Source organism: Sinocyclocheilus rhinocerous, unplaced genomic scaffold (genome assembly GCF_001515625.1).
Source record: "Sinocyclocheilus rhinocerous isolate Xijiao unplaced genomic scaffold, SAMN03320098_v1.1 scaffold615, whole genome shotgun sequence".
Lineage (NCBI taxonomy): Eukaryota > Metazoa > Chordata > Actinopteri > Cypriniformes > Cyprinidae > Sinocyclocheilus > Sinocyclocheilus rhinocerous.
In genome coordinates, this window is record NW_015631049.1 from 2,207,357 (window position 1) to 2,219,099 (window position 11,743).

At 36.1% G+C, this 11,743-nt stretch overlaps 2 protein-coding genes across 9 annotated transcripts in view; both read right to left on the reverse strand.

Annotated features, from left to right (window-relative positions):
• atp8b5a (ATPase phospholipid transporting 8B5a) overlaps nt 1-8,353 on the reverse strand; it is a 33,386-nt gene extending 25,033 nt beyond the window's left edge. For 2 of the 8 annotated variants that reach the window (XM_016553938.1, XM_016553931.1), the window contains exons 1-2: nt 7,941-8,353; nt 468-550 (exon numbers count right to left, since the gene is read on the reverse strand). In XM_016553938.1, coding sequence (XP_016409424.1) covers nt 468-510 — 43 coding nt within the window. In that variant the 5' untranslated portion in view covers nt 511-550; nt 7,941-8,353. Of the gene's footprint in view, nt 1-467; nt 551-1,132; nt 1,207-7,940 lie in introns of all 8 variants that reach the window. The other 6 variants (XM_016553937.1, XM_016553936.1, XM_016553935.1 and 3 more) reach the window with 6 other exon arrangements.
• A 2,582-nt stretch (nt 8,354-10,935) lies between these two features.
• Nucleotides 10,936-11,639, reverse strand: LOC107741304 (protein unc-13 homolog A-like). The gene is made up of 2 exons (XM_016553995.1): nt 11,486-11,639; nt 10,936-11,301 (listed from the first exon to the last, which is right to left on the reverse strand). The coding sequence occupies exons 1-2, from the start codon at nt 11,626-11,628 to the stop codon at nt 11,016-11,018; spliced, it is 429 nt and encodes a 142-aa protein (XP_016409481.1). The 5' UTR covers nt 11,629-11,639; the 3' UTR covers nt 10,936-11,015.
• Between the last annotated feature and the right edge of the window lie 104 nt (nt 11,640-11,743).

The window sequence follows — 11,743 nt, forward strand, 5'->3', positions numbered from 1 at the left end:
CTAGAGTGAGCGGAGGCCGGCTTGAGTGAGCGGATATCGTCCTCTTTTGGAAGGCCAAACAAAGTAGTTTCGCTTTCACAACGAAACACACAGCATCTCCACAACATGGCGGTGGCGGGGGCGGCAGCAACAGCAACAATACTACAGCAAGAATCAAAGTTACGCCTTCTTTCTTTGCGTGAACATTTGGGCGGTGTTATGCAAATCTTCCCACATCGTAACGTAGACGTGTTAGAATGAGCCGTTTTAGGAGGCCGTGATTGACTTAACTTTTATAAAGAATATCTCTTTGGATTTGAGACTTTAGTCTTTGCAACTTTACAGATCTTCTTTATGCACCAAGAGCTTGTAACACTCCAAAGAGAAAGGAAAAATTGAAATCGCATCATATGACCCCTTTAACATCACAAAAATGAGTGATGAAAGACTTTGGTTTGCTAGTTCTGATGTCAGAGCTGTGCATGTACCTCTTTCTTTCTTCCGCGCACAGTCTAAGCCAAAGAATGACATGGCTTCCCTTCTTCCTTTTCAAGGATTAATCATAATTTCTCTGAAAAGAGAACAAAACACTTTTCTGAGAACTTGTTTCCTTTCAGGAAGAATGTGTGAACTGCTTAATGATGATGGTGATTCAAAATGATTTTCAAGCATCATTTGTTTGTACAAAAGCACCAGTACATCCTGATTTTGAGTTTTTAATGGATAGATGCAATTGTGGAACATCGTTTATTCAAACAAACATACATGAACACACTAAAACACTACCGCTTAAAGTTTAAGGTCAGTAAGATTTTTTCAAGATAAATTAAACAAAAAAATATTGATTGAGTGATCATGTGACACTGAAGACTGGCGTACAGGCTGAAAATATATTCTCAATATTACTGTTATACTGTATCAAAAATAAATGCAGCCTTGCTGAATATAAAAGACTTCTTTGAAAATCTTACTGACCCCAAACCTATAAAAGGTAACATATATGCACACTTACACACCACACACACAATTACAAATTGAGGAAACAGCACTTATGAGACCCGTCTAATAGACAGAATTCCAGAGTGACTTCAGCATAAGAGTTAATTATAGAAACCACATGTGTGTGCGCGTTTAATGTGTGTTTTAAACGTACTGCATACATGCTAGAGCACCTCTGGAAGAGCTGTTTTCCACTGTGACCACAGCTTGGTTATGCTATCCACATCACTGGAAAAAACTAGTCATTATGAAAACCAAAAATAAATAGTTAAAGGGTCACAAATCAGTACATGTCCTACTCAAGTTTAATTGGAAGTCTTAAAGGTATAGTTTCCCAAAAGTGTGAATTCTGTCATCATTTACTCACATTAATGTAGTTTGGAACCTGGATGACTTTATTCATGGAGCGTAAAAGGAGACATTTAACTGAATGTTCAAGCTGCTCCCTTCCATTCAATGCTAGTAGACAGTGAGCAAATGGACCAAAAAAGCACAGTAAATGTATCATAAAAATAGGCCATATGACAATTATTTGAGAGCTATGGCAGAAAAAAACTGTAAATAATTACTCTAATTTCATACTTTTCTTCTTAAAAAGCCATCTTATAACTACTTTTATTGCTCTTTTTGGTGCTTTTTTGTCCTTTTTGAGGTTGGATTCTTTCAATGTATGGGGGAAGGTTTTATCATTTATCAAGAATTTTTTGATTCAACATTTCATTGTAATCTGTATAATCATCATACACAGTCTTTACACTGCAAATCTAATTTACAATGGAATGCATAAGACCTTTCCCAAATGTTAGTAATGACTGAGCCCAAAAAAACAATTACAGCATGTACTGAGACAGAGACAACACCCAAACCAAATGTGCAAACTTTGTGAAGTTAATTATTCATGGCAGCACAAGATGCAGGGAGTGATTTACATGAAAAGTGACAGAATAGGGCAGAAATAAAGGGGTCACTGAGAGAAAAACAGTGCATGTGGTTGGAAAAAGACAGACATGGGTCCAATTAAACCACAGAAACAAATACGAGGGGTTCTAGGGGGGTGCAAAATGACAAGGCACAGACCACAATACGCACACATAAAAACCACATATGCAAGTGTATGTTTGCAAACACGCATGCTACAGGAACACCTGTCTCACTGCCACCACAGTTGGGTTAGGCTGCACCCTCACTGTACAGCTAAAAAAAAAGTAGTCACTGAGAAAACTAAAATCTAAAATGTATTGATACTTATATTTTAATCAATAAAAATACATTACATAAACGTTACATATGCAGGACGTGCTTAATGAAGTAAGGTTTAGAGAGCAGAAGAGCAAAAAGTAGGCAGAGAAAAGGGGTAAAAGAAAAAATTTTTTAATTGAGGTTGCAGAATTACAAATTGAATCCGAAAGTGAAAAATGAACTGTAATTCAAAGACAAAGTTAAAATGTTTGTCATTTTATGTCCTGTCCTTTTAATTTAAATTCCAGTTCAACTTCCTGTGGGTTGTGCTAATTTAATTCAAAATTAATTTCAAAGGTGATTAAAAATGGTGATCATTTACATATAAATTCTAAGCTAAAATTGTAATGCTGAATGAATGAATGAATAGTTAGTTAGTTAGTGTCATATCAACTGCCCCATAAAGAATTTAAGGCAGCACCTAGAAAATCCTCACTCAATACTCTTCCTCTCTTTGGAGGGAAAAACAATGACTGGCGATTTTACAAACACTGTCTAGAAGTCAAGTGGCAGACAAATGTCTGTAAGTTTTCTGAGGGGCTATTGTGAACCCTCTCGATATCCACCTTTCCCTTTGACACTAAGCCAAAAAACATTTTGAAACATTTTTTCCCCCTATGCTTTCATACGTTCCTGTGAAATGTGATTATAGACCCATCTCAGTTTTGTTAAAAACAAAGCAAAGGAGTGCATGCACATGCATGTATGTGTGTCTGGGTTATATCTGAGTGAATTTAAGTTAAATATGCATACAAAAGGAGTAAGATCCTGTCTCCTGCTCAGCTTTGTGTGTCTCAGAGTACCCCACATGCCTGTGTGTGTGCTGGCATGTTCTGGTCACTATTGTTCCACACCACTTCAGATAATCTACAGTGCCCTGAGGGGTATTTTTAAAAACCTATGACTGTAATCGGGGCTATAGAAATAGACGTCATAACAGAATCAAAAAATCATGCAAATAAATAAATAAAGTTATAGTGTCACATGCTATTACTTTTAATACATGTTGGTTTTAACAACAACAACAAAAATCACAAAAGAAAATAAATAATGGTAAAAATCATAAGTGTGTGAAAATATAGACACTAAAACCACATAAGTGGTTTTGAAAGTAGGGCAGTGCATTGAACAAGGGGTTCTTTAGAATCCCACTGAAGACAAAAGGAAATGTCACTGTGTGTGTCAATATAATATAATGTAATGTAATGTAATGTAATATAATAAATGCAGGGTAACAGTATAAACCCTGAATGCACCTACACAAACAATGCAACTCAAACTCTGTCTGGTAAATGGTGAGGGAATGGGGGGGGAAACATTGTGAAATGCAACATTTGATTAACCGTTGAAAGATCATACAATAGAAGGAAGTGCTTATGACAAACAAGTGAATACTTGTACAATGTAGTGCACAGACTGTGGGAAAGCTAAAAGACTAGAAACAGCAAGTGTGACACAACATTGTAACAACAAAAACAGTGAATGATACCATACATTAAAGTATCAATATATTATACAACATTCAAATTAATCACTGAATTGTAATCTGTAATTGTTCAATGTTTCAGTCTAGAGTCCCGATTGCAACACGTAGCTTATGTAGTTTACCACATGCATCTTAAGACAGTATGAAACATGCAGCGACTTGCAGCAGGATTCCACAGAAACGCAGTAATTGCTTAGTGAGTAACTCCAATCTGGAGATGACAGCAGATCAGTGCTGGGGGAGATTCTTCGAAACTGCAGTTTGTCACATTGCACGATATGTGTAAGTAAGAATAGTTCAACTACAGCTACATTTTAATAGTAGTTAGTTACACTACAAGCTACTAACCAAACAACAAAGCTGTTTAACAGGCAATAGATAGCTAATGTTATCTATTGCCTGTTAGCTAATTATCATATCAAAATTTAATCACAGCTTTTAATCACACATTAATATGAATGAATGAATGAATGAATGGATTTCTATTAGAGTGACAACATCAAACTTGAACAGATACATTTATATAGCTAAAACTAGAAAACATACCAATATAATGAATAACTTGGGAGAAAAAAACCCCATCAGGTTAATATTTCACTATAAACAAAGACCTACATAGTGTACAGGTATTTTTTTTGTAATGATAATGATAAATATTTTATTCTTATAATAAGAATATTTATTCATCATATAATATAATCATATAATTATGTTTATATACTTTATTATATTTATTAATATCATAATTTTATATTTAAAATAATAAACAATGCAAAATATTACATTCAAATATTTACATAAACCACCCAAATGAACTGATTCACCTGATTAAACTGGCATTCTATTGCTACACATAAAAAAGAGAGAAGAGCATTCTAGGAGAGCGTATGCTGTAGTTCATTCAGCTGTAAAATTCTGTGCGCAATGCAGTGTGACAAAAATAGCGATGCAGCATTTTATTACTTTTTATATGAAAAATGTAGCTTGTTACTGGGAAAAAAAAGATAAACTACTGTCACAGTGCTGAAAAATGTAGTTAAGTTAGTAACATCGCTAGTTAGTTACTTCCCAGCACCGCTGCTGATGCCTGCTTAAAGTTTAATCTAATGAAAAAAAGTAACCTCTATACAAACATTTGGGTTTACCAGATGTTTTTTTTCCAAAATTGGCTAACAAAATGCTTCCTTGAAAATGTTTTCCTTTTAGTTATGCAAACATCATGTCACACGCAAGATTAAAACAGGTCTGGAACATTAGCCATCTTTGAGTTAAGCTTTAAATTTAATCTGTGTTTATCAAAGTGTCCCTCAGACATGTAAACCATGCAAAAGTCAACCACAGAGTTTCAGGAGAACTGAAAGATCACATTGAATCAGGTCAACAGAGGCAAAGGTAGCTAAGACTAAGAGAGACAACTTTCCCTGTAGTTTTCATATTAATGTCTACTGAAGGAATGTTGTCTTTAACCATTGCTTTCCAAGCAGAACACCTTAAAAACACAAGTGCTCATCCAACACTAATGCACTGGGAGAGTACAGGAACCTCTTAAGAACCTCTAGTTATACATTAAAGGCCAACAGCATCATCTCTACCAAACCCATCCTGAAGCAGACCCTTTACTAAATGTCTGTGTAGTGAGTTACAGGCAAAAAAATGTGAAGTGTGCCACTGTTGCAGTGGGATTTCATCATTTCCTCAGCTTCACTCAGTGGGTGCAGGAAACATGCTGACTGAGTCAGGCTAAGGCGGGCATCATGGGAAGTGCCATACGATGGGCAGCTGAAGCTAAAGAGCAATGTTCAAGGTTAAAAATCTCACTGGAGATATACAGCTGGGGCTACAGATGTCACATTAACTTGGTGTGAATTTAATTTATAAATGTCCCAGTGTGAGATGCTTGGCATTTATGGCCCTATGATGGAGATCTGACTAATGATGACAGCTGAATACTGTTTCAATTACTTTTTTCTAGTATTTTATGTGTGGCTGCTTACTGGCCCAGGTCAAAATAACCCATCTGCAAGTCTCCATGATATTCTGAGTTCAGCATAAACAGCCACTATGTGTCTTAAAGGGGTGGTTCATTGCGATTTCACTTTTTTAACGTTAGTTAGTGTGTAATGTTGCTGTTTGAGCATAAACAATATCTGCAAAGTTACGAAGCTGAAAGTTCAATGCAAATGGAGATATCGTCTTTTAAAATTCTGTCAGTTTAATGCCTACAAAAACAGCTGGTAGGGACTACAACTAGTTCCTTCCCGGGTTCATGACATCACAAACCCAGATAAACCCCACCCTCGGGAAAAGGCAGCAAAGGGGGCAAGGCCATGCAGCGCTGCTTTAGAGAAGAGGAAGAGAAAACTAGAGGTGCACGTAAAAATCTATTCATATATGACACACTGGGCTAGCTAACCAATCAAAGCCCATCGCCTATTTCTGAGGGAGGGGCTTCATAAAAGCAGGAAATTGATCAGCGCGTTTCTCAGAAAAGGGACAGAGCGGTGTGGAATAAAGGTAAATTATGTGAAAAATAATGCGTTTTTTAAAAAACAAAGCATTAACACGTTAGACTGCACCCCATAAACACAATCAAGCCTAGAAAAAAAAAAACACTGAACCACCCCTTTAAGAACTAGTCTGACCAACTAGCAGTTAGCCAAGGGGTAATTGGTCTTACTTTTCAGATTCAAATTAGGCCAATCTACGTTATGACCAGTCTTAAAGAAACAAATTAGATAAACTAAATGAAACTTGTAAGACATGCAGTTTATGCAACTGGCCACTGGTATCTATGTACTGTACAGTTCAGGTCCTTCCTTCAATGCAGGTCTATGGGATTTTTTTTCTTTCTTCCATCCGCCATACTTTTATCACCACAGATGTCTAGCTATTCTTTACAGGCTGCATGGTTTGAGTCACCTCAAATGGTGCGAGGCAAAAGTTTAACGCTTAGAGCTGTTAGTCATAACCTCAAACTCAAACTATGAGAAACAGTAATAGTGATGCTTGCCTAACCAAGTGTAACTAATAATACAATGTCATACGGGTTGTGACATGCTGCTGTCCTCCTTCTATTGTTATTGTTATTTTAACAGTAGTTTATTCCTCACGTTTTGTTACCCTTGCTAGCAGCTTCACTGTTATCACAATACAACAGAATTTGAGGAACTCAGTTACTTCTGTTTTACTGAAATCCCCTTAATGGGGTTAAAACATTGAACAACTAAACTAAACTTCCTTTTCTACTTGTGTTACACTTATTCATACTGATACATAGTTTATGTTTGTGTTTTTTTTAATATTTCAACTAGCCTTAATTGAACTTGCTTGCGTTTGATCACCACACCAATATACATATTTTCATAAAAAAATAAAAAAATAAAATAAAATAATATAAAATAAAGTAAATGCAAATTTATAAGAACAATAATAATAAAGAAAACATTTCTAGTAAAGGCATTAAAGCGATAAATCACAACTAAATAGAAAATCTATAAGACAAGAGCTGATGAATAATCTAGACAACCCTTACAATGGCACTCAGGTATAGCAAAAGGAGGAGAGGACTCTCATTTTACCAGATAAATGCATGTCATTTCTAATGACCTTTTAATTATTTATCCATTAACAATAACAGCCTGTCAGAGAGATAATAATTTCTGATCAGATAGAGACTGCTGTGTGTTGTCACTGCATTATTTATCTGCTGTATTTGACAATGAGTTATATGGGCCACCGGAGGAACTCAGGGTCATGCTACAGTCACAGATATACACAAAGCCATCATACACATTACACAGCCCATGACAAACTCCTGAACCTGAAGAGAACCAGACTTCAGAATGTACTAAACAAGTCTTGAGAATATTTTCCAGTACAAGACAAACATTTGAGTTTTCTCGCTTGATTTTTTTTTTTTTTTTTAGAAGTATGTAATCAACAGTACTAAATATTCACCAAAAACATACAATGATGATTCTACAGGTTCCAGTTTGAGCCAAAAGGGTTTTACAGCCTGACTATGTAGAGTTATATTCAGTGGTTTAAATCCGTTCTCACCTGGTGTTAAAGTAACTTCACAAGAGTTAAACCCTGTGTGCGTATATTTCTCGGACAGCTGACTGGTTTGAAAGATGTACAGTCCAACAGAATGCAAATATCAAAACACTTCAACTTTCTTAGTCTATTTTTGACACTTAATGTACTTGTACAGAAGGCAATGATAACCAAAACTCACCCTCAAGCTGTGTATTACGTGAACCTCTCACTCTTCCCACGCTCTTTTCAAAACTGCTGACAGAAAAAGAAAAAAAAAAAAACTAGCAACTCTTTCACACTCACACCCACTATTATACTTCCTGTTTCTAGGACTGTCTGCCGAATCCCCCTCTACTGACCTTGACCTCTCGCTGTACCCCTAACCTTTTTATCCTCAGGATTCTTACCATAAGCGTCCTACGGTGACATCGTAGTGCGTGTAGGTCTACTGTGGGACTTCTTTCTCTCGCCAAAGTCAGCTAAAGAGTCTCCTACTCTTTGTCTTGCCCTCTTATTTTCTCTTTCTCCTCCTCCTTTCTCTCGCTTCTCAGTCTTCCATCTGCTCTCACTTTACGTTGATGGGAAATAGGGAGAGCAGGCATCCAGCCTAGACTCATTCACACACGCACACACACACACACACACACACACTCAAGATAAACAAGGAAGAGGGGCGGCAACTTGCAGTGCTCTCTTGTGTTACTCTTTCTTGTTCCACTCTTGTGTCAATTTATCTGAGGTAACACTTACTCTTGGTCCTCCTGTGTAATAAACTCAGACTGTCAAACCTGAAATAGTCCTGATACAGCACTTGTAAGGTAACAAAAATGCATGCATTTTATAAGAGGAAATGATTATAGGTAACCTTATTATGAACCCATTAAAAAAAGAAAAAATCCAAGAAATCAGGTTAATCATACTATTAAACACTCATGCGCATACTAGTGCACACACACACACACACACAGAGAGAACTTACTGTCATTACACACTTTTCCATGCATCCGATTCTCAGCATATTTACAGTAAACATTTATAAAAATACCAATGTTTATCCATACTTGGCATTAAAAAAAATGGTATGGACCAATGACCCTAAACTGCCCCAAAATGCAGAAGTGAGAGAATCTGAATGTGACGCCACCAAACTAGCTTTAATGTAGAGGTGAAAAAGTATATGCCACAAAATCAATGCCAATCACCACCTTTTAAATATACATATTCCACATCAAAATGCACCAACATTAAATGCAAATAAGTGATCTGCATTATACAGAAATGAGTCTTACCTCTGTTTCATTGATTTTTAAAACATGTCACCTCATTAAAGGCAGAGGTCAAGAGAGTGAAATGGCCTGGTGGTTTTGAACAAGGCTGGACCTGCCATATCTGGATCGGATTCCTCTAGACGAACTTCTAAAGAGAGAAGGAACACTACAAATGACATGCTTCTGCTGTTAAATACTGAAGACGAAAGAAGAGAGGAAATGATTTAGGAGGAAGAATGACAGTCATATAGAAAGTTAGAAAGAGCGAGAGTAGGTTTTACAACCACGGATCTATGCATCCAAACACACACCAGTGCTTATTAGCAGCACAATAACGGTTTTCAGAAAGAAAGATCAGAATCACACATTAATTCATAAATAATTTATAAATAAATTCAGAATATGGATTCAATCTGTGAACTCCTCCACAGTTTAAAACACATAAATAGCTTTCCACATATTGACAAAACATAAATAAAATGTATGACCAAAAGCTAGAATTTTCAAGAAATACATGCACATGTGGTAGTCTACTTTACAGATTGTTTTTTTTTTTACACCTGTTTGGTTGTGCATATATTACAAACAAAACAAACTATAATTCCATTACACCTCAAAAAAGAGAGCATACAAACTACTTGGCACAAAGTAAACAAAGTTTCATACAGTACATCCCTTCTCATTGGCTGGCACTACTGGTTGGTCTATATTTGTATATTTATATTTTTACTTGCGTATTTATCCGTTTTGAGACATTCATAAACAAGCTAGAGGGAATAATCATGATCTTTGAAGCATTTGGTGTGGTTGGACTACCAGAAATGTCTTTCAAGTAGACAAAGATGAATGCATTGAAGGTATCACAGATAAGATTTCTGGAACACATCAGTGATCAAGACTAATAGAGAAAAATGTATGACTAAATGTGCATATCTGTGCCTGTCAATCAAAGAATAGGCAGCCAATGTAAATAAACCTTGTTAGACCACTCCCCCAGCCATAACACTCCTCCCGTTCAGAAGGCCACGGAGAACATGTGGAATGAGCCCATAGACTCACGGTTTGGCAAAACTCTCGCATCTTCTCACATTTTTTGTTCTCACAATGTTACTGATATCTTTTCATTACAATGTGCTTTGAATAATTGTGAAGTGATAGTTAAAATGTATAGCATTCTGCTTTTCTCTTCTCACAGGGCTCCCACAACTTTTTACCAATACATTTCCGTGACTTTTCCAGTTGTTTGATAAACTAGATAATTTTGTAAACAATTTTGCAAAAAATTCAGAAACTGCACTTACCAATTTCTAACCAACAAATTGTTTAATGCTGACTTTTTAAGATTTAAAAAAAAAATTATTTCCAGGACTTTTACAGTCATTTGAATACTAGTTAATTTTTGTAAAAAAAAAAAATTTTTTTAAATTTCTAGCCAACACAATATTTTAGTGCTGACTTAAGATTTAATTTGCATAACTTTTCCAGTCATTTGATTAACTAGATATTATATGTAAAACAAAAATGCAGTGACTGCACTCATAAATACCAATTTCTAGCCAACAAAATATTTTAGTGCTGCCTTAAGATTTTCTTTTTTTTTTATTTCCATGAATTTTCAAGTTGTTTGGTTAACTAGATCATTTTTGTAAAACACAAATGCAGAGATTACTAGCCAATTAAATATTTTAGTAATGACTTTTTAAGACTTAATTAATTTCCATAATTTTTCCTTGATATTTCCAGATTTTCCATGACCGTGGGAACGCTATTCTCAATGCTAGCACTCCCTATCATGAGGAGTGATGCAAATCCAGTAAAACAGTTAAGTGACTCTTAAGGCTTTGAATAAACATACACAATTTTATAAACAGTGTAGGTCCTTGTGTGATTGGTTTGTGAACGCTTGTTTGTCTGTCAGTCTTTTCCTTTGTCTCGTATTCTAAGTTTCTTCTGTTTAAATCAGTCCACTTTAATCCTAATGATAAGGTCAACCTTGAGTTTCATCTTCACCTCCCTTCTTCAGCATGCCTGGTCTCAGATTTTAGTTTGACAAACTCTTTGGCAACCTCATCAGTTGAGCGTTGAGAGAGGATTCGTAGTGCAGTGGTCCCGGTTTCATCAATGTTGATACGCGGGCCCAAGGGGCACCAGCACACGCAGCTTTTCCGGTCTGCTATGTCACGCAGCTGCAGTACTGCGATCCCGACCACCCGATCCGCACGACCGAAACAATAATCCTTTACCGTTATTTGAATCTCATAGCAGTCCAGACTCACGCCTTTACCCAACACACTGAGATTAAAATAAAGGAGGGGAAATGCACAAATGAGTGGACCATTCTCAGTAATATGTTTTTTTTTTGTTTACATTTTTAGAAAAATAAAAGTTTAACTGCCAGTAAGTACTAGTATTTATCTTATAGAAAATGTTGGTGTTTCAAACCACATATTTAATAGATGAGAGCGTTTTTACTCACAATTGAAAGGCCTCGTTGTACTTTGCAGTCCAGCTGTTGTTTTTCGATTTGGTTGTGAATTTTCGTTTCTTCTCTGTGAGCTGTGGGCCGACCAGGTTAACCTCCACAAATGGACGAAACATCCCGGAGGTCTGCCATTTCATGTCATTTACCGCAATCACTGGAAGAGAAAGAGATAAAGAGTTCATAAAAAGACACCAGGGGGACTTGATTAAATCGTCATTATCTCACCAGACACTTAAATGCACAGATATAAGT

What these genes read in the sequence shown, in the direction of transcription:
- LOC107741304 (XM_016553995.1), bottom strand. Translation starts at nt 11,628, where the DNA reads ATGAAATGGCAGACCTCCGGGATGTTTCGTCCATTTGTGGAGGTTAAC. An exon ending in TACAACGAGGCCTTTCAATT is followed by an intron (nt 11,302 to 11,485) that starts GTGAGTAAAAAC and finishes TTTTAATCTCAG; the next exon opens with TGTGTTGGGTAAAGGCGTGA.